This window comes from Salminus brasiliensis, chromosome 18 (assembly GCF_030463535.1).
Source record: "Salminus brasiliensis chromosome 18, fSalBra1.hap2, whole genome shotgun sequence".
Taxonomy (NCBI): Eukaryota; Metazoa; Chordata; class Actinopteri; order Characiformes; family Bryconidae; genus Salminus; species Salminus brasiliensis.
In genome coordinates, this window is record NC_132895.1 from 34,081,443 (window position 1) to 34,105,622 (window position 24,180).

Genomic DNA, 24,180 nt, shown 5'->3' on the forward strand with positions numbered 1-24,180 from the left:
TATTTCAGCATCTGAAACGATGGCGCAGAAAAAGCCTTTCTTTCACAGGTGGTCAGAAATCCCTCAGGTCTGTGGACATGCTGTGTCTGATGGAGCTGGTTGTTTAGCGGTTAGCGAAGTAGAGTTGAAATCAGGCTGTGTGCCTGGTTCAGTCGCTCTCTGAAGGAAATCTCTGGAGAAAAGGCTGTTGTAATTTTGTAGCCGAGCTCCTGGAGGCTGTTATTCTTGCGTACGGACAGCAGCCAGATTTCCTCACATCGCGGTGACTGACTACCCCTTTTCAACCTGGTCTAACATTTACTTCCTCTCTCTCTCACTCTCTCTCTCCCTCTCTCTCTTTCTGTTCATCTCTCAGATAAACCCTCTGATGGTCTTTTTAAAGAGTCTCTCTCTCTCACTCGCATACCAAGAAATTCAGGTCAGAAATGAGTCGGATTCAGTGTTCAAATGGATGCTGGATCATTCTCACACTACTGATGAAAGCCTTTGCACACTCTCTCTCTCTTTCTCACACACACATACATAGAGGAAGAGAGATCTATGGAGAGGCAGTGAGTGAGAGAGTGAGAGAGAGAGTGCGGATGTAGGAGGTGGTTCTTAGACAGACATTAGCCGTTTAGTCCTGCCTCGTTTGGCTCCTCAGACTGCAGATGAGAAGATCTGCCGTTCACAAAAATCCCAACCGAACCCTCAGAAGCCAGAACGGAGACTTTCGCACAAGCCGTCCTCCAGCAAGCCACGGCATCACCTCCATCCAGAAGCAGACGCTCTCCGAGCCGCCGGTTGGTCTGTACCTCTCTCTCTATCTGTCTCTGTGTCTACTCTCTGAGTGTGGAGAGGCTGGGGATGGCTCTCTCCAGTGTTTGGGACGGCGGGAACGCGACGTGGCCGCTGTCCGAGCGCCCCGTCCTCCAGCCGGTGTGGGACTACCTCCGTCAGAACCATGAAGGCACCCTTCGTTCCCCTCTTTTCCCCGTTCTCCTCTCCGTCTCCACCTATCTTCTGCTGGTGGTGCTCTACACCATCCTGGACTTGCTTGCTCCCACCTGGCCCAGCATCCGCCGCTACCAGATCCACCCCGACCACATCGTCAGCTGGGCCAACATCGGCAACACGCTGGCACTCACCACCTACAACCACCTGCTGTACATCTTCCCAGCAGCTGTGGCGCAATGGCTGTGGCGCCCACCTGTGCCTCTTCCCAGCGAAGCACCCTCGCTGGCCACCTTTCTGCTGGGAATCCTGGGATGCACGGTGGTCTTCGACTTCCAGTACTACCTGTGGCACGTCTTGCACCACCGCGTCAGCTGGCTGTACAGCACCTTCCACGCCATCCACCATCAGTACAGGCAGCCGTTCAGCCTAGTCACGCAATACCTCTCGGCCTGGGAGCTCTTCAGCGTGGGCCTCTGGACCACTGTGGATCCGGTGCTGCTGCAATGCCACTGCTTGACCGCCTGGGCCTTCATGGTCTTCAATGTGTGGGTTTCTGCGGAGGACCACTGCGGCTACGATTTCCCCTGGGCCCTGCACCGCCTGGTGCCCTTCGGCCTTTGGGGCGGCGTCCTGCGCCACGATATCCACCACCTCCACCCCTGCACCAACTTTGCTCCGTTCTTCACGCACTGGGACTGGCTGGCGGGGACCGCCTGCGCACCATCCGCAAAACTTCGCGAGAACGAGAGCGATGAAAACAACACTAAGGCCAACGGACGGAGAGCGGACAGAGGGGCCTGAGGGACCATCTGTAGCACCTCCGCTACCGTTCACAAGTTTGGAATCAAGGTTTTCAGATCATTAAAAGCGATAAAAAACTGGCAATGTTGTAGGCAACGATTCTGGTGATCTGGACTGGTGCAAATTTACAAGGTTTGAAGAATCAAGAAAGGTCCAGAGCTGTACGTGATCCATACTCTGCCTTATCTTTTCTAACGTGGCGGTCGACTCTTGAAGCAGATGACTGTAAATAAATACATGCAGTGTTTTTAATTTATCATGCCACAATGGGCCTCATCCTCCAATCTATCCTCCGAGTGGCTCGGCGGGGGTCACAAGTTCGAATCCCCGGCCATGCTCTGCTTTGCCATCAGCAGCCGAAGTCAAAGAGAGCACAATCGGGAGGGTTAATTGGCCGAACCAAATTCTTAGTTTAAGGAAACCTTTAGGAGGATGTTGGAGAATGATTTCCAGTGTACTGTCATTCCTAGAATACTTGAGTATGTGACTGAAACGCCTCAAGCGACCTTTTCGGTTTCGGGGAAGGGACTGGATATAAAACAGCACCTGTGATTTCAAACTTCTGAATGGTGGAGTGGTGTTTCTGCCTCATTTTCTCTCTCTTTATCTCCCATATCTCTCGTACCTCCCTCGCTCCACGTTCTCCCTCTCTTCTTGCTTTTGATTTTTCCATGTTTTTATTATTTATTTCTCATTCATTCCCCTTCCTCACCATCTTCCTCTGGTCCTTTTTTTATTTTACTCAGAGCTGAACACGATGTCTTACTAACTTCACCGAGTACGCGAGGGAGCTGAGCCGAGCTGTGGGACTGGAAGCTTGTGTGTTGAGCGGATTGTATAAGGCCTTTTATTCTTGTGAAGCATATATATTTTTCTAGAGCCTTTCTACTGTCAGCGAGTGTGTGGGCATCCGGAGGCTGCCTCAGGTCAGCAGCTTTGGCCTTTTTGTGTGTTCCCAGAGCGCTCCGGGGTCTGCTGACCCGCAAGAACACCAACATGTTGTTGCTGCTGTTGCTACTAGCTGGTACTGGAGTTTACCGGGTGCGTTTTTTCCACTGAAGTTTGTCCAATAAAACGCTGCGCTTGAGTCCTGTCTGCTCGTGGCCTTGAGGGGTTTCTTTACTTGCGTTTACACAACGATCAGCCGAAACATTAAAACCACCCACATCAGGGGAGCATCAGTGCTTCCCAGTGCACCCCACAAGACCTGCCTGCTGATGTTCTGGAGATGTTCTGACCCAGCCATCGTCTAGAACATCACAGTCTGGTTCTTGTCCAAGTGTCTCAGATTCTTACGCTTGTCCATTTTTCCCACTTCAGCACCTTCATCACCCTCAAAAACTGACCGTTCACTCACTGCCTGATAATGCAGCTCCACCCCCTAACCCCCTAATCTTAATTTGAGTGAAATGCAGTGGTGGTTTTGATGTAATGGCTGGCCGGTGTATTTAGCATCAGAGGTTGCCGCAGAAAGGAGAGGATGCTCTGGAGATAAGGCAGCGCTGCTCTGAGAACAGCCGAGCGAGCAGTTTTAGCACATAGCAGCTGATGGTGCGTGGGGGAAAAGGGCCCTACAGTAAAGGCGTAAAAGTCCGACAGCTCGCAGAGAGCTATGTGCGAGGGAAAAGGGTGAAGAGCCATGGCGTGGATGAAGCACTTTAATGCATACACCATCTGTACACTGCAGCCACTCCACAGTAAAGCTAGCCGTGCTCTCCATCAGGACACACTGCGGCTCGCTGCTTCTTTAGTACTGCAGTTTTGGCCTTTGCCGTACTGACAGTCAAAACAGCTGACCAATCACAGCAGGCCCTGACCTTTCTGACCACACCTCTTGAGAAGGGTGAAACGATTTCGGAAAACAAATCAGAAAATCACGGTTTAAACAGTGTATTGAAACTTTTACAAATGTTTTATAGACAAAGATCAGCTGGAGAACAAAAAGATCAGACCTCCAATAACACTTCCTAGAACCTACACCAGCACAATCCTGCACCATCAGACTCCACCATGCTAGGAAGTGCTAGGGCTAACACTAGCACTTTCTAGCACCACCAGACTTTTAGGAACACTACCTAGCACCCTCTAGAACACCAGCTCTTTCTAGCATGACCAGACCTCCAATAGTAATATCTACCAAAATTTAGAACACCAGCATCCCCAGCACCATCACAACTCCACCAGCACTTCCCAGCACCTCTAGACTTCCAACAGCACTTCCTGGCGCCCTCTAGAACACAAGCTCTTCCTAGCACCATCACAACTTCACCAGCACTTCCTAGCACCACCTCAACTACACCAGCACATCTAGACCTCCAATAGCACTTCTTGGGACCCTCTGGAACACCAGCTCTTCTGAGCCCCACCAGCACTCCACCATGACTTCCCAGCACTATCACAACTCCGCCAGTACTTCCTGGCACCTCCAGACCTCTAATAGCAGTTCCTGGTACCCTCGAAAACACCAGCTCTTTTGAGCACCACCAGCACTCCACCAGCACTTCCTAGTGCCACCAAACTACACCAGCACTTTCTAGCATCTTTTTAGAACTCTTGCTAGCACATGTAGATCTCCAATAGCACTTCTTGGGACCCTCTAGAACACCAGCTCTTTTGAGCACCACCAGCACTCCACCAGCTCTTCCTGGTATTTCCAGAACTCCAATACTGCTTTCCAGCACCACCACAACCCCACCAGCACTTTCCAGCAACTCTAGAGCTCCAATAGCACTTCCTAGCACCACCTTAACTCCACCAGTGGAGACAGTGAAGGGTGTCATTTAAGCCTCTAGTTTCTATCAGTGAATGTAAAGACCCGTTCATCTGCTTGTTAGTCTGGGTCATTAGCACTCTGTGTGACTGGTTTAGATTGGGCAGAGTGTTTGAGATGTAGCGAAAGGTCCACCTCGCTCCCCGCAGTACCGGACCGGACTCTCAGTGGCAGTATTCTGACCGCAGCGTCCGGTCTGGCTGACGGCAGATCATCTCACACTGCTTTACTCTCAGTGCCAATTTCAATTAATCATCTCTTTCAGCCTCCCACTGCCTCCACTGACACGAGGAGAAAAGCTCCATCCTCCAAGCACACACACACACATACACACACACACTCTCTGGGAGTCTTTTATTCCTTCTGCCTTTGACGAGCCGAAGGTCACAAATAGTGTGTGTGTGTGTGTGTGTGTGTGTGTGTGTGTTTTGTATGTGCATGTATATGTATGTGACGTGTGTGTGTGTGTTTGTGTGTGTGTGTCTGTGCGCATGTTTTAAAGGATGGGTTCTGAAGAGCAGTTCTTGGCGGAGCTCCAGCTGCTCCGTGGCTCTGCGGAGCCGAACACTGAGCCGTTATCTGAAGCCCAGAACAGGAAGCGCTGGCCCATTTTTCCTCAGGCAGTGGCTCAGACAGAACCCCCACCCCCACCCTCTTTGCTTCTGGCACGGCAACAGAGGGGTCCTTCAGGAAGGTGTAGACCAGCAGGAGATGTGTGCTGGGCTCAGAAAGAAGGAGAGGAGCAGGGAGGAGGACATGGTCAGTCAGGGTGACCGTCTTCTGGGTTTGTAAGAGCAGGACCCCGGGGGACGCTGTGGTTAGGGTGTTGTGGCTGAGGGTTGGGGGGAGTTTAAGTAGGCCTCAGTTGTAGAACTGTGTGTGATGAGCAGTCATGATGATGATGAGCAAAATCATTTTTGATTGGACACTGTCCTTCTGGTGGATTTGAGATGGGCTGGACTAAGCTGGAATACACTGGGATCAGGTGACCCCCTCGTCTCACACCAATCACCAAAGTCCTGTTACTGAGAGACCCACATGCCCCCCCCCCCCCCCCCCCCCCCATTAAATAAATAAGGATTGCTCTAGGATTGGTCAGTGTGTCACACACTGCTTCTGCTAAACCCACTGAGTGAATTACCGGCTTTTGGGCACCAGAGGGAGCAAAAAACCTACAAATCCAACAACAACAACAACAAAAAAAGAAAGGTGCAAATGCGCAAACACACAGCATGTCCAGCCCCTTTAGAGAAGTATTGCCAATAGAATACGACTCTCTGCAGGAGCAGATCAACACTAATGACCCTATTGGCTCCATGCTGTCTAATGCCAGGCGTGGGCTATAGAGGGGGACTGCACAGCATCGAGCTGTGGAGCAGTGGAAGAACGGTGTTCTCTGGAAAGATGGTGGTGGAGTTTCATCCAGTACTTCTGGATGGGATAAGTTGGGGGGAGTTAGGGATGATCAAATCCTCACAACAATCCTCCAAGTAGCATTTAATACCTTTGATTTCAGGAGCGATAATGAATGAGCAGATGTCCCAATACCTTTGTCCAGATAGTGTGGCAACTTAACCAGTTTTTTTTTTTTGACGTTATAACCTCATATTCATGTACAGGTGATATACAGCATAGTTGTTGGTACCCCTCGGTTAATAAAATAAAAACCCAAAATGGTCACAGAAATAACTTGAATCTGACAAAAGTAATAATAATAAAAATGCTTTGAAAATTAAGTCTTTTCAATCATGCTTCAACAGAATTATTTAAAAATAAACTCATTAAACAGGCCTGGACAGAAATAATGGTACCCCTGAAGATAATGTGACCAAAGGGACATGTTAAATCAAGGTGTGTCCACTAATTAGCATCACAGGTGTCTACAATCTTGTAATCAGTCAGTGGGCCTATATATAGGGCTACATGTCGGTAAAGGTTATAAGATCATCTCCAAGCAGCCTGATGTTCCCGTGACTACAGTTGCACATATTATTCAGAAATTTAAGATCCATGGGACTGTAGCCAACCTCCCTGGACGTGGCTGCAGGAGGAAAATTGCTGACAAATCAAAGAGATGGAAAATACGGATGGTAACAAAAGAGCCCAGAAAAACTAGATAAAGATTAAAGATGAACTTCAAGCTCAAGGAACAAAAGTGTCAGATCGCACCATCTGTCATTGTTTGAGCCAAAGGGGAGACTACCAAGGAGGACACTGAAAAGAAATCACAAAAAAGCCAGACTGAAATTTGCCAAACTACATGTTGACAAGCCCCAAAGCTTCTGGGAGAATGTCATATGGACAGATGAGACAAAAAAGAACACTGTCTCTACTGTGAAACATGGAGGAGGCTCTGTTATGTTCTGGGGCTGCTTTGCTGCATCTGACACAGGGTGTCTTGAATTTGTGCAGGGTACAATGAAATCTCAAGACTATCAAGGGATTCTAGAGAGAAATATGCTGCCCAGTGTCAGAAAGCTTGGTCTCAGTCGCAGGTCGTAAGTCTTGCAACAGGATAATGACCCAAAACACACAGCTAAAAACACCCAAGAATGGCTAAGAGGGAAACATTGGACTATTCTGAAGTGGTCTTCTATGAGCCCTGACCTAAATCCTATTGAGCATCTTTGGAAGGAGCTGAAACATGCCCTCTGGAAAAGGCTCCCTCCAAACCTGAGACAACTGGAGCAGTTTGCTCATGAGGAGTGGGCCAAAATACCTGCTGAGAACCTGCATGGTTCAAAATCAATGTCGGATTTTATTTTTGTCAGATTCAAGTTATTTCTGTGTCCATTGTAGGGTACCAACAATTTTGTCCATGTGTGTATATACTTTAAACAGTGACAGGGTCACCAATCAAATGAGGTGACAAACAAACAAACAAAGGAATGAATGAATAAATGATTTGAGGAACTGAGATCTGATCTGATGGTGAGACTGTTGCATGATTTCACCACTAGATTACTTATCTTACACTACTGAATAACAAACACACACACACACACACTATGCAGAACTTAGCTGGTAATACTGTGACAGAGAGAGAGCGAGAGAGAGAGAGAGAGAAAGAGAGAGAGAGGGGTGTCTTTAGTTCACTGCTAAAATAGAGCTCATCTGACCAGTTCTGACTGCTGTGGGATTGCCAATCACTCTGGATGTTGGATGGAGGATCATCACCCCCACCTCAACATCCCCACCTCCTCAACTCAAGTACTGGATGGAGCTCCACCACCATCATTCCAGAGAACACCGTTCTTCCACTGCTCCACAGCTCAATGCTGGGGGGGCTTCATACCCCTCTAGCCCACGCTTCTTCTCTACAGGGACTAGACAAGCTGTTTATGTGTAGAAGGGGTGTCCACAAACATTTGGACACATGAGCAGTAAAATTCTCTCTATAGCATCTCTCTTTGTCTTCTCTGCATGTTCATTTCTGGGCAGCTCACCAGTCGGGGTTAGACAGGCCTGGGAAGCTTCCCAGGAAAAGATTGACTGTGTAATCAGCCTGCTGCACATTTATAAACCCGACGACTGGAGAAGTCGAGCCCCAAGCCACCAGGCGGATGACCTCCTTCACTCCGGGTAGCACCTCAGAGGAGCAGATAAAAACACCTCCTTTTATTAAAGCATCAGCTCAGCTCATACTGCGTACTCCTTTCCCTTCACCCCAGTATCAGCAGCAGCCCTGCAGCTGTGGGTGGGCTGAACCTTGACTTTCGCTCGTATGGCTGCAATGAGCGAAGCATCGGTTAAACATTGACTCAAGCTTAAGCTTTGACTGAACAGGCTCTGACTCCAGTACCTTTGGATGGGATGAATTTTGAAGCCTGGGGACGATGAAGTGTTGTGGTCGTTCTGTGGTCTGCTGAATGCAATCAAATCCTCACAGCAATGCTCCTCCTCCAAAATCTAGTACACAAGTCTTCTTCTCTGGACTGTAGAGACAGGTACTCCACTAAAAGCAGGATCAACTCTTTTAATACCCTTGCTTTCAGAAGAGACAGTGAATGAATGAGCAGGTTTCCAAATCCTTTTTTTTTTTTTTTTAAAGATATCATGTGTCAAAAACCACACAAGCAAGTTTGGTCTAGGAAAGTTGGCTTCAGGCCAAAATGCAGCTGTGTCTCCAGCGGTGGCGGGTAAGGGACCTGGCAGTGCTTTCTCAGACTCTCACAGGCCTGTTTGTATATCAGACCTGTTTGGCAGCATGCGTCACATCGGCAAGCGAACAGTCACCCAGTGAGGTCACCGCGACTGCACATTTCACCGGTCGGGGCCTGACTCACAAACACATTCCAGTAGTCGACATCTACTACAGTTTCTCCACCGTTCCAGTCTGGGCTGGTTTTGGCTGCATCGTTTCAGTGAATTTTAGTATCTGCTACTAACCGCAAGCCAATGAGAGCATGTCTGCTTTGAGTAATAATAACAATAACAATAGAAAAAACAGAAAAAGATCATTCAAATAAAAATAGTGCAATAATATAAATAATGTTATAATGTAAATAAAAAAAATAATTTTAATGACAGTGGTATATTTCATGTCCTTTTTGTTTTTATGGTGATACTGCTTGATTAGTAATTAACTGAAACTTGAAAGTAAATATTACAATTTTGGCCTTTTTGGTTTGGTATTTAAATATATTTATAATAATAAATTAGATTTATGTATAATGGATATAAAACAACACATTTATTATTAAAGGTACTATTCAAAAATAAATATTATAAAAAATATTAAACCAAAAATGATTATAAACCAAGTATGATCATGAATAATTTTACTTCATGTAAAATGCTTCATAGCCACATCAGTGACTGGGGAAGTTCCTCTCTAAGTCAGGGGAAGTGTGCTCCGATTGTTTGCGAATCCACCTCAGAAACCCTGCTCTAGTTCATACGACTCGCTCAGAGGCTGTGAACGAGGTGGTGGAAACAAATGTGGTGGTGATGTACAGGAAGGGGTTCAGCACAAACTCCAGCTGGGCCAGAAACTCGCGCTCGCTCGAAAACCAATAAATCCAAAGTGCGTCACGTCGCTGATAATAGAAGAGACACGTCCAAACCACGGCTGGACAAAGTACGAGCCTTCCGCTCTGGAGTAAAAGTAGAACAGGGCTCTGTCCACAGGCCTACTTTAGCAGAAGTGCAGAGCTCTGAGGTAGGGGTCGGTCACCACGTAAAACCATAAACAAAGGCCTCCTGAAAAAAAAGGGCCGGCGTCCAACATCCAGGTCCACTTAGAATGAGTTTTTACACTAATTACACTGAGTGAACTGTGATGAACAGCTATAGAGAAGTGAGCTCCTTATCAGAGTGTGAATGGGCGAAGATAAGGTATAAGCTACTAGCCGAATATGCAGATTCACGCAAATAAGTTTCATGACCTCACCAAAACCAATTCATGTTAATATCAGGCTGGTTTCTATTGTTAACTTCCCTTAAAAGAAACGTACAAACAGGGAGCTGATCGGTGGGTCCTGAAACCTTTACAAGATTACACACACATATATATATATATATATATATATATATATATATATATATATATATATATATATATATATATATATATATATATATATACTGTTATTCTGTTTGATGGGAGCAGGTAGGACTGTGTACGTGACACACAAATGTAGATTTGATTTGATAACATTATTTTACAAAAGCAAAAAATGCACTTTTTCAATAAAAGAAGCTGTTTAATAAACAAACATTCTCACAAAACAAAAATGCTCACAAAACAAAAATTGTACAACATGCGTCATGGCTTAAAATTACTCTTAAAACATATGTACAATGACATTTCCTCAAATAATAATATTCATATTTTACCATTTAGTCCATGCCTGGAGCAAACCAGCGGCAAAGCTAATTGTTTCAGTCCGTCAGTAACAGAAGAGATTCACAGATATATATAGGAAACTCAGAGGGGTATTTCACCAAACAGGATTGCTCAGTTAGCTGCATAACTCAAGCCTAAAGTGAGAACTGTCCAACTGTCCAGCCTTCCATGCTGCCCCGCTTCACTCCGAGCTCAATTTATCTTAATCATAATCTGGGAGCATTTTACCTTGAGCCTAAAGTCCAGGGCTGCCCAATAAAATTTTGACCAAAGCTAAGCTCCTGCTTTGTGAAATACCCCCCCGGCCAAGCTCAGATTTACACTAAGAAAGGATTCTTTTAGCGACATAACAGTGGTTCTCAAACCAGTCCTCAGTAAACCCTAGACAGTCCACGTCATCGCTCTACTACTGTGTGGCATGGGTACCGCTGGGTACCGCTGCCCTAAACAACCCTGCAAGGGATTCTTTAGGAGAACCGTTTTTAAACGAGGTGCTTGAGGGAGAAAAACCTTGAAAGGACATTTAAACTGGTCTTAATGTGGTTCTTCTACAGCTCAAAGAACCTGGTCAGTTTAGCGATCAGCTTTGTAACAGAAGGTTTCAGTGCATTGTGCTGCTTTAGCCTCGGAACTTGATTATGTGCCAGAATAGGCATTAACATACGCTCAGTCTCAGACAAGTGGAACCTATCTGGAGTTTGGTTTCCTGAGACGGGACGGAACGTAACTGAGGTCAAAAGTCCAGGTCTATTCCCACAAGATCATCACGGTTAGTCATTCACTCCTCGTGTAAGGCGTGCTCGCTCTCAGCATGTGCTGCTATCCGTATGGCCGGAGCTGGAGACGTAGCTTTTGCTCTTCTGGGAGTACTTCATGGAGCTGAAGGAAACCCTCATCCTCTCCACCGTCCGGCTGCTTCGGCAGAGGAGTGTGTTCTTCACATGCTCCCTGAACTCCTCCGACACGTAATAGTAGATGAAGGGGTCCAGACAGCTGTTGAGGCTGGCCAGACAGAGCGTGGTGATGTAGAAGGCGTACCCATTGTCAGCTACCCCTTTGGCCATCAGGGAGTAATGAATCAGTGACATCACATTGCTGGGGATGAAGCAGACCAGGAAAGTGACGAGTACTGTAATGATGAGATTGATGGCCTTGCGACGCTTCTTGCCAGCACCACTCCCATCCATGGTGGAGTCTCCCAGCTTTTGCAGCATCAGGGTGTACGCGACCATGATGATCACACACGGCATGAAGAACGCCAGCACTGCCATCACCATGAAGTAGTAGTAGGGCTCCTTCAACTCCTGAAAGATGCTCCCCTTCTCGAAGTTTGCCCGACTGATGAGCTTCACATCGTGGCATGTTGTGATGTTCAGCTCTAAGAGGTTGGCCGTCTGCTCGTACATGAACAGCGGCGTACTACTGATCCAAATAAGGACCCAGATGGTGATGGACACAGCGATGGCCAGCCTGTTGTCGGTTCTCTGCTGCGTGAGAGGATGAGCCACCACCCAATACCTCTGGACGCTGAGGCACGCGATGAACAGCACCGAGCAGTACATGTTCCCATAGAAGAAGCCCACGAGAACCTTACACAGCGGCTCCCCGAAGGTCCAGTTGTTGCCGTTGAAGTGGTAGGCGATCTTCAGCGGGAGCCAGACGACGAACAGCAGGTCGGCCAGTGCCAGGTTAGCCATGTAAATCGAAGCGGGGTGGATCTTCTTCCTCGACCGGACGAGCAAGACCCATATCGCCATGGCGTTGGTGGGCAACCCAACAGCAAACACAACGATGTAGACGACAGGCAGAAAGATGGTGGTCAAGCTGCTCTTTAGGGTGTTCACCACTACTTCATCTAAAGAGTTGGTGCCGTCGGAATTCTCGATAACAATCATGCTTCGTCCTTTTGTCCTATTTAGTTCTGTTTGAAAAATAAAGACATGGTTAATTCTATTTGAATTTAAAGTCATAATAAATAATAATAATAATAATAATAAAATGCAAACAAAATAAAGGAAAACATGAGCTGTAAGGATCACAAAACTCAAATCACACAGGAGATGAGTCTGAACTTCACAATTTACAGTGATCAAAATGAAACAGCCCTAAAAATCGCGGCCCTTAAAGAGGGTTTTCTAGGGTTTTCCATCACGGCTCATTTCTAAACCAGGGTTGCTAACGTTTCTTTTTCTGAATACAAATGAGGAAATTACAGATCGGAGGGGAAATTGGTTCTACAGACAATGGCCCACGACATTACTAAATAACTTCCTCCATTGCCAGACGTAGCTGCATTCTCACAGGTACAGAATTTGAGAACCTGAATTTTTACATTTTTTAATTTATTTTTATTCCCAATTTTCTTCTCAATTCTGGCAATTAGAGACACTGGTTCGGACACTAGGAGGCGTAAGGAGTCAGTCGTCGCCTTAATTTTCAAACTGCGGCCAACGCAGTACCATCAACCCCTTTAGAGAGACCACAGCCAACTGTGCTCTCCTGGGCTCCGGCTGCTGATGGCGAGGCAGCACGACCCGGGATTCGAACTCGCGATCCTCTGGTCGTAGTGTCAGCGCTACGTTAGAAGGCAGCCTAAACAAAATCCTGGGGTGGGTTTAGTTAACATCATCAGGCCTGGTTAACAGTACTGAGTGCAGGGCACTGTATCAAACACTGAATATTTTATATAAACCTAAATTAATATATATTTGCAACAAATGTACTGAAAAATATATTCAGAATATATGAAATTGGCTGATGTATTTCTTTTTATTATATTTCAAATATAATTATATAATTTTTTATTTATTATTTTTTTAAATACATTGGTTTTAGTTGTTGGTTTTAAAAACATATGAAATGTCAAATGTATATTTGCTAATACAGCACTTTAAGATATGCTACATATGTGTTTATTATCTACTCATAAAATTAAAAAATGTATTTAAAAAATAAATGTTACACATGTAAGTGTATTTTGGAATAGAATTTATGTTCATGTATTTGACCTTTTTAAATGTATAAAACAATCCCTGGTATGAGAAACATCAATTAAATCAATAATAAATTCAGCTGAATTATTAGAATATTTTTAAGTTGACCATCTGTAAAATATCTACAGTGGACAGGAATCTGCAAAATATTATATTTCCTGTATGAGGAGTTTCACTCCAGCTAAGCTAAGTCCAAAGGTGACTCGGGTCGGTCTTACGACTTACTGTCCTTCAGCTATCCTCACACAGACCTGCTGGACAGGCTGGACCTGGGGGTCAGGTTACCCGGTTAAAGAGAGAGAGAGAGACCCTGCTTTGTGGCCCCCTCCCCCTGCTGGAGATCAGGGTGAGGAGTGTGGACAGGAGGACCAGCAGCTCACCTTTCTGCGCAGAGGAGACTCCAGCACAGCCCAGGACGAGCAAAAGCAGGAGCAGGGCGAGGCGCGCTGCAGCTCCAGCCATGGCGCGAGAGGGTCCGGTGGAGGGTCGGGTGGAGGCTCCGCTGGTACAGCTGATGAAGGAGAGGTTCGTCGACGGATCTCCTAGAGGAACAGAGAGACGCGAGCCGTCCGCGCGCTGAGACTTTTCTCGTCTTCCGGAGTGAACGAGGTACACACCTGCAGCCGCGGGGGGAGGGGCTGGAGCCGTCAGGTTGGTGCGCAACACCTGCGCTACGTCACACACGCCAACCCCGCGCACGCACGCACGCACGCACGCACTCTCGCACACATTCGCGCCGGTTTCCGCCCACACCCACTGGTTTCGAGTGCCGAGAGAGAGACTGACGACAGAGCCCGATACACTTTCCATATTTAGAGAGAGAGAGAGAGACAAAGAGAGAGAGAGTGAAAGAGAGAGAGACAAAGAGAGAGACAGAGAGAGGGGGGAGGGGTTAGAGATTTAGAGAGTGTGTGTGTGTGTCTTGGTGTGTTTTATTTATATATATATATATATATATATATATATATATATATATATATATACACACGTGGACAAAATTGTTGGTACCCCTCGGTTAATGAAAGAAAAACCCACAATGGTCACAGAAATAACTGGCAAAATTAATAATAATAATAAAAAAAAAATTTAAGAGTAAACTCATTAAACAGGTCTGGACAGAAATGATGGTACCCCTGAAAATAATGTGTCCAAAGGGACATGTTAAATCAAGGTGTGTTCACTAATTAGCATCACAGGTGTCTACAATCTTGTAATCAGTCAGTGGGTCTATATATAGGGCTACAGGTAGTCACTGTGCTGTTTGGTCACATGGTGTGTACCACACTCAACATGGACCAGAGGAAGCCAAAGTGGACTTCATGGGAGACGACAAAGAAGGAAACCATTGTTGAAAACAAATCATAAAAAAGCCAGACTGAAATTTGCCAAACTAAATGTTGACAAGCCCCAAAGCTTCTGGGAGAATGTCCTATGGACAGATGAGACAAAAATGGAACTTTTTGCCAAGGCACATCAGCTCTATGTTCACAGATGGAAAAATGAAGCATATCAAGAAAAGAACACTGTCACTACTGTAAAACATGGAGGAGGCTCTGTTATGTTCTGGGGCTGCTTTGCTGCATCTGGCACAGGGTGTCTTGAATCTGTGCAGGGTACAATGAAATCTCAAGACCATCAAGAGATTCTAGAGAGAAATGTGCTGCCCAGTGTCAGAAAGCTTGGTTTCATTCACAGGTCATAGGTCTTGCAACAGGATAATGACCCAAAACACACAGCTAAAAACACCCAAGAATGGCTAAGAGAAAAAATATATTCTGAAGTAGCCTTCTATGAGCCCTGACCTAAATCCTATTGAGCATCTTTGGATGGAGCTGAAACATGCCTTCTGGAAAAGGCTCCCTTCAAACCTGAGAGAGAGAGAGTGTGTGTATTCACTGTATACCCTCACTCTCTAAACAGCAAAAGCCCTTTTTACCTTTAATGGGAGTCTGTGTAACAGATTAGACTCTGTGATCAGACTCTGTGGGGAGGTAAGTGGTGGTGTCTGAGTGTGCTGAGCAGGGCTGAAGACTGACTCAGGGCTGCTGGGAGTTAATGAGTATGCAGCCCCATAAAGCTGAAACACGGGCTGTTCAGCATGGAGCTCTTCCAGTAAACCCAGCCTTACCCCAGAGCAGGCGTCGCTTCGGAGAACCAAGCAGCAGGATCAAAGGGCAGCCTCAGCAGATCCCAGGTGGTTCCTAGGGACTTTTTTAGGTGGTTGCTAGATGTTTGCTAAATAGGGTTGCTAGGTGGTTGCTATGGGGTTGCAAGGTGGTTGTTATGTTGTTCCAAAGTGTTAGCATGGTGTTGCTAAACACTTGCTATGGTATCCCAGGCTGGCAGCAGGATTACCTATAAAATGGGTGGTTGCTATGGAGTTGCTAGGTGGTTTCTCTGCTGTTCTAAGTAGTTCCCATAGTGTTGCTCTGCATTTGCTATGATAGCCCAGGTGGTTGCTATGCTGTGTAAGGTTGGTGTTGCTAAAAGGTGTTGCTATGGTACCCCAAGCTGGCAGCACAATTAGACAAGGGGTACCATGACACAGTATTTTTAGAATGCTATATTTTTGAGAAGTGGTTACTATGCTACCAATGATGGCAGCAGCATACCAAAAAGTTCCTATGGTGTTGCTGTGCAGTTGCAGTGGTCTCCAGTGGTGTCTGCAGTGGTGTTGCTAAATAATGTTGCTTTGGTATACTAGTCCATCAGCAGGCTTAAGATCCACTTTAGCAAATCCCATTTGGTTGCTAGGGTTACACTGTTCCAAGTATTTCCTGAGGTGTTGCTATGCTGTGTCCCAAACTGCGCACTACCACACTACATATTGTGTAAGGTATAGTGCAAATCCACTAGAAGTAATAGAAACAGACAGAAACTGAAGCTTCAATTAACATATATATATATCTTTATTACACATTTATGACACAGCTATTACATATTTAATATATGGCAAATGCACTACTTAACCTAAAGTACTCTAAAGACAGCCTGGCAAAAATGCAATACCATAGCAACTGTCCAGCAACACCCTAGCACATCATAGCAATGAAGAACCAGGAAGAACCAGGTCATAGAAGGTCACTTGAAGCAAAGGTTCTTCACACTCTCAACATTGGTTCTTTAGCTAATCTAAAGTGGTTCTTCTAATCAGGGTCCAAATCAGAATGCTCTCCTGATTGGTTACCTTTATCCGATGATGAAACATCTCTTAATCAGAGTGGGGTCTTCTTCCCCTTGTCCTTTGCAGTCACCAGATCTCCACCAGAACCCTGTTAAACAGTTGTGGAGGATTCTGGCCTGACATACGCTATATGGACAAAAGTATTGGGACACCTGCTCATTCATTGTTTGTTTCTTCTGAGGATTCTAAAACAATCGATTCTGCTGTTTTTTTCTTTTGGAAGACTTTTTATTAGACATTGGAGGAGGACTTTATAGCCTTCTAGCCCACGCCTGGCATGAGGCAGCATGGAGCCAATAGGGTCATGATGTTGATCTGCTCCAGAGAGTCCTATTCTATTGGCAGTACTTCTTCTCTACAGGAACTAGAAAAAAATGGATCGAGCTTAAAGTAGCACGATGCATTGATTAGAAGGAGTGTCCACACAATTTTGGACATATAGCACCAACTGAGGCAATGTCTGTTAGATATTCTCTGTCAAGGTTGTTTCGTCTTCAGAGGACCACTCTGCTGATCTCCTTGTGATGTAGGAGTTGACAGGCTCTGGGTTTCTACACGAGTAAAGGAAACCTTCTTTCTCTCAACAGATCGTTCACTATGACACTTTAGCGTGTTCTTCACCTGATCTCTGAACTCCTCAGAGATGAAGCAGTACAATAACGGGTCCAGACAGCTGTTCAGACTGCCCAGACACAGAGCGACGATGTAGAAGCCGTAGTCATCGTTCTGAATCCCTGCACCCAGGAGAGAATAGTGCACCATCAGCATGACGTTACTGGGAGTGAAACACACCAGGAACATCACCAGAACAATCACCATGAAGATGATCGCCTTCTTCTTATTATTATTATTGCTGCTGGAATCTTTTACAGACCTCCTGAGAGAGCGGAACGTCAGCAGATACGCTACTACACACACCACACAGGGGACTACATATCCCACAATGCCCATGGTGAGAAAATATCCAATAGGCAGGTTTTCTTGGCTGGGGCGTATGGCATCATGGCAGGTGGTGATGTTGAGGTTGATCACTTCCACAGTCTGCTCATACAGGTAGAGAGGTGTGGTGAGGAGCCAGACCACGAGCCACACACACACCGATATACACATCGCTACCCGGTTGTCCAGTCTGTGAGAGAGTGGGTGTGCGACTGCCCAGTAGCGCTGCACGCTGATGCAGGCTATGAAGATGGTGGAGCAGTACATGTTCCCATAGAAAAAGCCCACTAGAACTTTACACAGCGGCTCCCCGAAGGTCCAGTGGTTGCCCTTGAAGTGGTAGGTGATCTTCAGCGGGAGCCAGATGATGAAGAGCAGGTCAGCCAGGGCGAGGTTGGCCAGCAGGATGGACCCTGGATGCTTCTTCTTCGTCCTAAAGAGGAACACCCAGACGGCCATGGCATTGGGGGGTAATCCCACAATGAAGATGAGGATGTAGACGACCGGGAGGAAGACTGTGGTGAGACTGCTGGTCAGAACACTCATGGAAGTGTTTGTGATGACCACACCCAGTGTGCTCTCCGTCACTGGAGGAAATCCAGCAAAACTGAACTTAGTGGAGTTGTCTGTAGGGAGAGAAAGAAGACTGGGTCAAGGTTTTTCAGCAGTTTTGAGATTCCAAGTCAACTCCTAATGTCCATCCCAGAGTTCCTCAAACCTCTTGGTTCATTGAAAAGCTTTAGAACAACACCTCAGTTAGATAACAATCTGAAACAAGACACCTGAATGAGCCTTTCAAGATAACAACAGACCAGAGAGCATTGGATTTGCACAAGTCGGGGGTGTCTCTTGGAGTTCTTAAACAACTGCAGATTCCAAGATCAGAATTTAAATCTCCATGGATTGTGTTTTATGTTCTTATTTTTACATTAATATTTGTTGTCATTTCAGTTTTATCTTTCCAGGGCACTGTCTTAAATTTTCCACAGGCTCAGATTTAGTTCCTTGTTACTTTCACTGTTAAAAATGTTGTAGAAATCCTCTGAAGACTCACTTGGTGAGAAAGGCCACTTGTCGTCATAATCTTTAGAACCTGCATCCATCTGATAATCCATAGTGATATCTGTTCAGGAATAAGGACAGTTCAGGGTTAATATTTGGCTTCTGCTCTCCCGTATCTTTCAGCAGCGAGAAGAAAGAGAAAGTAACTCACCCTGAGACAGGTCGGTCATGCTGAAGAGCTCCTCACTGAAGAGGTTCAGGAAGTTCTGGAGATTGAATGCGAGTGTATGGATGAAGAGCAGTGAGTGTGTTCTGCTCTCTGGTTCTGCTTCAGTCAAGTTTGAAGTGTAATCCCAGACGGTTCACGGCTCTTCCTTCTTCACAGGCTCCACGGAGCTGCACATGCATTCCTCCTCCGAAGTGGGACTGCAGCGTCTGTTGCCAGTCTAGCCTCCAGAGCTAAGGCTTTGTGGTTACTGCTGCTTTGCTGGGTGGGGGCATGGAAGGTGTGGCCTTCCATGGAAGACAGTGGTGGAGTGATTCTGGAAATGAGCAGCTGAGATTTTCAGATATCTGCATGCCTGTTGGGCGGAAACAGAACTGATTTCTGGTGCTGGTTGGAAATGAGGAGAGTTAAATGAAGCTCTTCTGTCTTTCTGGGAAATCTAGCTCATCTGATGCACAGTAAATGATTTAAATATGAAGAGCTCGGTGAGTGGATTGGACCTTAAACTTCACCACATGTTCATATTAATCAAGGCCTTCAGTACATCAATACCACCAGTTACACACCAATCACTGTGCCTAATCAGTTGGCCATTGGTAGAATCACTGTGTGATCTGGAGCAGAATCAGTACCCCTATTACCCTTCCACCACCGTGAAGATGAGATGCTACTGAAGTACAGACCTACACTCTGCGCTGGGCCCATGCTACCCAGATCTGCCACCAAAGCCAAGCAAAAGTAAGACAAATAAGTTCTGCACTTCAGCGAGGCAACCCCCCCTCCAGATGTTTGTCAAATGTTGACAAATCACATGACTCACCTGTTCTTGGTGGTGATGTGGAAGACATTTCCTCTACAGCATTCTGGAACACACCATTTCAAGTGAAAGTCAACCAAAATGCTCATGCACTACGTTTGACATTGGTGCTTCACTTTCAGCAGGTAGAGCAGATCTTGTTCAACAGTCAAACAGAAAGACTCAACTCTGGGTATTCCCACCAATTCCCCCATAGCCCTTGTTTGGCAGCAGAGAGCAAAGACTGGCTCTTCTGGAGGACTTTAAGCAATTGTTTGATCGACATTTAGACCACACCTCAGTCAACCAGTCAACTGATCCCTGTATCATTTCTCCCCTCTTAAAAACTACTTATTGAAGAGCAAGTCCAAAAAATGTTACAAGATGGGATTATTCAGCTGGCATCTGGTCCATGGGCAGCACCTGTAGTCATTGTTAATCGTAGAGGCTCCAATCCCAGATTATACATGGATTACAGTGGCCTTCACCAGCTAACAGTGAAAGATTCATATCCTCTTCCTAGAGTTGAGGAATCTCTGGATTTTCTGGCCAGAGGGAAGTATATAACCACTCTAGACCTTGCATGTAGCTACTGGCAAGTCTATGTAGAGTAACAGTCAAAGCCCAAAACTGCCTTAACTTCACACTGTGGCCTTTTCCAGTTCAGAGTTCTACCATTCGGCCTTTGTAATGCACCTGCGCTATTCCAAGACTCATGAAAAACATTCTAGTGGGACTAATCTACCAGTGTTGTGCAGTTTAGCTGGATGACAACCCCTCGATGACTTTCGAACAACTGACATGCAAGAAGTGCTCTCAAGGCTGGACTCCACGGGTTTCTGATTAAAACGAAAAAGTGCAAATTCTGCTTGAAAGAGCTTCCATTTCCTGGGTACCGTGTCACCCCATTAGGTATTCTGCCAAGACAACGTATTTAGTCACAACAAATATCATGTGTACTATGGCAACCATGTTCCTGTAATTCCTTGGCCGGACAGAATGGGAAAGCAGAGATGAGGGGCCTCTGTATGACCCCCTCCTGAGGAACCAGGCCTGTGTAGAACTGCTCTTCATCTGCACAACATATAACACTAACTCAATGAACTCCACACCCACATTTATTGATGTATGAATTACAGAGGTGAGAGAAAGTCAAAAGCTGCAGGACATACAGGACATGCTCAAGGACAGATGATGAATGAGGAATACTCAAACCCAAACCTGTTGCTCTTAAAGTTGGAGTACTGTGATTGGTTGAGGATACCGTAACAGAAGATTAGACAGCAGGTCTGAGCGTCAGTGCCGAGATTAGATTTCCATGTAAAAACAGAATGAAACACAAAACCAAACGGAGACACTTCTGCTCACTAATTAACCCTGATTTCCCTTGATGACAGAGTTTAATTACACTCACGCTACTGTAACAGAAACTGACAATGACGAATTCTTACTAAGTTTCAGAAACACCACAGACTCACTCAATCATGGTGTTTTTGTTTTCAGAGGACCACTCTGCTGACCCCCAGTAAGAGTTGACATGGTCTGGGATTCTACAGGAGTGAAGGAAACCTTCTTCCTCTCAGCAGATCGTTCACTACGACACTTTAGCGTGTTCTTCGCCTGATCTCTGAACTCCTCAGAGATGAAGTAGTACACTGACGGGTCCAGACAGCTGTTCAGACTGCCCAGACACAGCGCAATGATGTAGAAGCCGTAGCCGTCGTTCTGAATCCCTGCACCCAGGAGAGAGTAGTGCACCATCAGCATGACGTTACTGGGAGTGAAACACACCAGGAACATTACCAGAACAATCACCATGAAGATGATTGCCTTCTTCTTCTTCTTTTCGCCACTGGAATCCATTCTGGACTTCCTGAGAGAGCGGAACGTCTGCAGATATGCTACTACACACACCACACAGGGGACTACATATCCCACAATGCCCATGGTCAAGAAATAGCCAACAGGGATGTGGGACTGGCTGGGGAGAGGGACATCATGGCAGGTGGTGATGTTGAGGTTGGTCACTTCCACAGTCTGGTCATACAGGTAGAGAGGTGTGGTGAGGACCCAGACCACGAGCCAAACACACACCGATACACACACCGCTACCCGGTTGTCCAGTCTGTGAGAGAGTGGGTGTGCGACTGCCCAGTAGCGCTGCACGCTGATGCAGGCTATGAAGATGGTGGAGCAGTACATGTTCCCATAGAAAAAGCCCACTAGAACTTTACACAGCGGCTCCCCGAAGGTCCAGTGGTTGCCCTTGAAGTGGTAGGCGATCTTCAGCGGGAGCCAGATGATGAAGAGCAGGTCAGCCAGGGCGAGGTTGGCCAGTAGGATGGACCCTGGATGCTTCTTCTTCGACCTGAAGAGAAACACCCAGACGGCCATGGTGTTGGTGGGCAGTCCCAGGATGAAGACGAGGATATAGACGACCGGGAGGAAGATTGTGGTGAGACTGCTGGTCAGAACACTCATGGAAGTGTCTGTGATGACCACACCCAGTGTGCTCTCCGTCACTGGAGGAAATCCAGGAAGATAGAACTCAGTGGAGTTGTCTGTAGGGAGAGAAAGAAGACTGGGTCAAGATTTTTCAGCATTTCTGAGATTCCAAGTCTACTAGAATGATTTTAGTTTTTAGCATAATTTGAAGATTTCAGTTTTTACATTTCATGTTAGTTGTCTTTTGGTTCTCTTGTAAAGATTTAATCCTGAAGATAAAAACATATTACCACATATTAAATATTCTTTTTAACTAATTTTGTTTATGTTCTGATTTGTACATTAATATGTGTTGTCATTTCAGTTTTCTCCATTGGAGAGCACTGTGGAGTCTTTATATTTCCACAGGCTAGTATTAAATCTGTTACTTTCACTATTCAAAATGTTGTATCGGAAATCCTCTGAAGACTCACTTGGTGGAAAAGGCCAGTCAGTAGAATTCATCTGATAATCCATAGTGATATCTGTTCAGGGATGAATACAGTTCAGGGTTAATATTTGGTTTTTATCACATCATCATCATCATCATCATCATTACTGAACTCAAAAATGCTCCCTGATTAGGGTCCTTTCCACAAACCAGCACTAGACTACTATACAACACAGCACACACTGGCCTAAACTGACCCGTCATCGCTGGGTTCTGAACTACGCCATGACTACCCAAACTACAGCACTGTGTAAGGCCACCAGCCTCCACCCAGCGTTTAGACTGGAGTGAGCGATGGCCTCTGCTCTCCCGTATCTTTCAGCAGCGAGGAGAAAGAGAAAGTAACTCACCCTGAGACAGGTTGGTCATGCTGAAGAGCACCTCACTCAAGAGATTCAGGAGGTTCTGGAGATTGAATGCGAGTGTATGGAGCAGTGAGTGTGTTCTGCTCTGTGGTTCGGCTTCAGTAAAGTTTGAAGGGTAATCCCAGACGGTTCACGGGTCTTCCTTCTTCACAGGCTCCAGGGCTCTCAGCGTCTGTTACCAATCTAGCCTCCAGAGCTGAGGGTTTGTGGTTAATGCTGCTTGCTGGGTGGGGGCATGGAAGGTGTGGTCTTCCATGGAAGACAGTGGTGGAGTGATAATGGAAATGAGTAGCAAGGCATTTAGTACATCAATATCATCTAGTTACACACCCTCCACTGTGCCTATTCATTTTGCCATTAGTGGAATCTCTGTGATCTGCAGCAGAATCAATAACCCCATTACACGTCTACCACCGCAAAGATGAGATGCTACCATAAACAGCCTGTTAAAACCTCACATGTTACTCCTCTCCACTTAGTGGAGTGCTAGTCCTCTTCTAGGTCCAGGTAGAAGACCATTCGACTGGGCTCCAAGTGGCTCAGTGCTGTGATGCACTGCCGCTGTGGTCCAGATTATATGAGTTTCAATCCTGAGCCCTGCCGCTCTGCTTTGCCATCAGCTGGCGGAGTCCAAGAGAGCACAGTTGGCTTGGCTGTATCCAGGTGGGTAGATGGTGCTCTCTTATCTTATCACTCAGCATCTGGTGATCTCCTCCGAGCATGATGGCTGCCAATCTAAAAAAAGGAAGGGTTCTGGCTTTGCTGGTATCGGAGGAGGCAAGGGTTAAGTCTGTACCCCCCTAGTGTCAAACCCTCCTACAATCCTCATGCTAGGTATCCCAGGCTAGCTGCATAATCAGTTAGACAAGAGGTAACTGGAAGCAGGTTTACAGAATGCTACGCTGTTGCTAAGTGGTTACTATGGTACCAAGACTGGCAGTAGGAACAATTAGATAAGGGGTAGCTTCAGCACAACCCAGATGGTTGATGAAGAGTTGCAAGGTGGTTGCTGTGGAACTGCTTGGCGGAATCACCTTCACCTCTTCATGACCCCTCCTGAGGAACCGGGCCTGTGTAGACCTGCTCTTCATCTGCACAACATTTATCAATATATATAACAATAACTCCATGAACTCCACACCCACAACAAATCTGAGTCACATTTATTGATGTATGAGTTACAGAGGTGAGAGAAAGTCAAAAGCTGCAGGACATACAGGACATACTCAAGGACAGATGCTGAACGAGGAATACTCAAACCCAAACCTGCTGCTCTTAAAGTTGGAGTACTGTGAGTGGTTGATGAAACCTTAACAGGAGATCAGACAGCAGGTCTGAGCGTCATGCCGAGATTAGATTTCCATGTAAAAACAGAATAAAACACA

At 46.1% G+C, this 24,180-nt stretch overlaps 4 protein-coding genes across 4 annotated transcripts; 1 reads left to right on the forward strand and 3 right to left on the reverse strand.

Moving 5' to 3' along the window:
- The first annotated feature begins 765 nt into the window (after positions 1-765).
- Positions 766-2,785, forward strand: ch25hl2 (cholesterol 25-hydroxylase like 2). Its single transcript, XM_072662116.1, has one exon. The coding sequence runs from the start codon at positions 847-849 to the stop codon at positions 1,735-1,737; it is 891 nt and encodes a 296-aa protein (XP_072518217.1). The 5' UTR covers positions 766-846; the 3' UTR covers positions 1,738-2,785.
- Positions 2,786-10,236: 7,451 nt separating this feature from the next.
- f2rl1.2 (coagulation factor II (thrombin) receptor-like 1, tandem duplicate 2) lies at positions 10,237-13,958 on the reverse strand. The gene is made up of 2 exons (XM_072661871.1): positions 13,729-13,958; positions 10,237-12,276 (listed from the first exon to the last, which is right to left on the reverse strand). Exons 1-2 carry the CDS (start codon positions 13,808-13,810, stop codon positions 11,162-11,164), a joined length of 1,197 nt encoding a protein of 398 aa, XP_072517972.1. The 5' UTR covers positions 13,811-13,958; the 3' UTR covers positions 10,237-11,161.
- A 3,051-nt stretch (positions 13,959-17,009) lies between these two features.
- Positions 17,010-18,574, reverse strand: LOC140539412 (proteinase-activated receptor 2-like). The gene is made up of 2 exons (XM_072662120.1): positions 18,526-18,574; positions 17,010-18,097 (listed from the first exon to the last, which is right to left on the reverse strand). The coding sequence occupies exons 1-2, from the start codon at positions 18,572-18,574 to the stop codon at positions 17,010-17,012; spliced, it is 1,137 nt and encodes a 378-aa protein (XP_072518221.1).
- Positions 18,575-20,977: 2,403 nt separating this feature from the next.
- On the reverse strand, positions 20,978-22,456 carry LOC140538814 (proteinase-activated receptor 2-like). Its single transcript, XM_072661323.1, has 2 exons — positions 22,414-22,456; positions 20,978-22,056 (listed from the first exon to the last, which is right to left on the reverse strand). The coding sequence occupies exons 1-2, from the start codon at positions 22,454-22,456 to the stop codon at positions 20,978-20,980; spliced, it is 1,122 nt and encodes a 373-aa protein (XP_072517424.1).
- Positions 22,457-24,180: the final 1,724 nt, after the last annotated feature.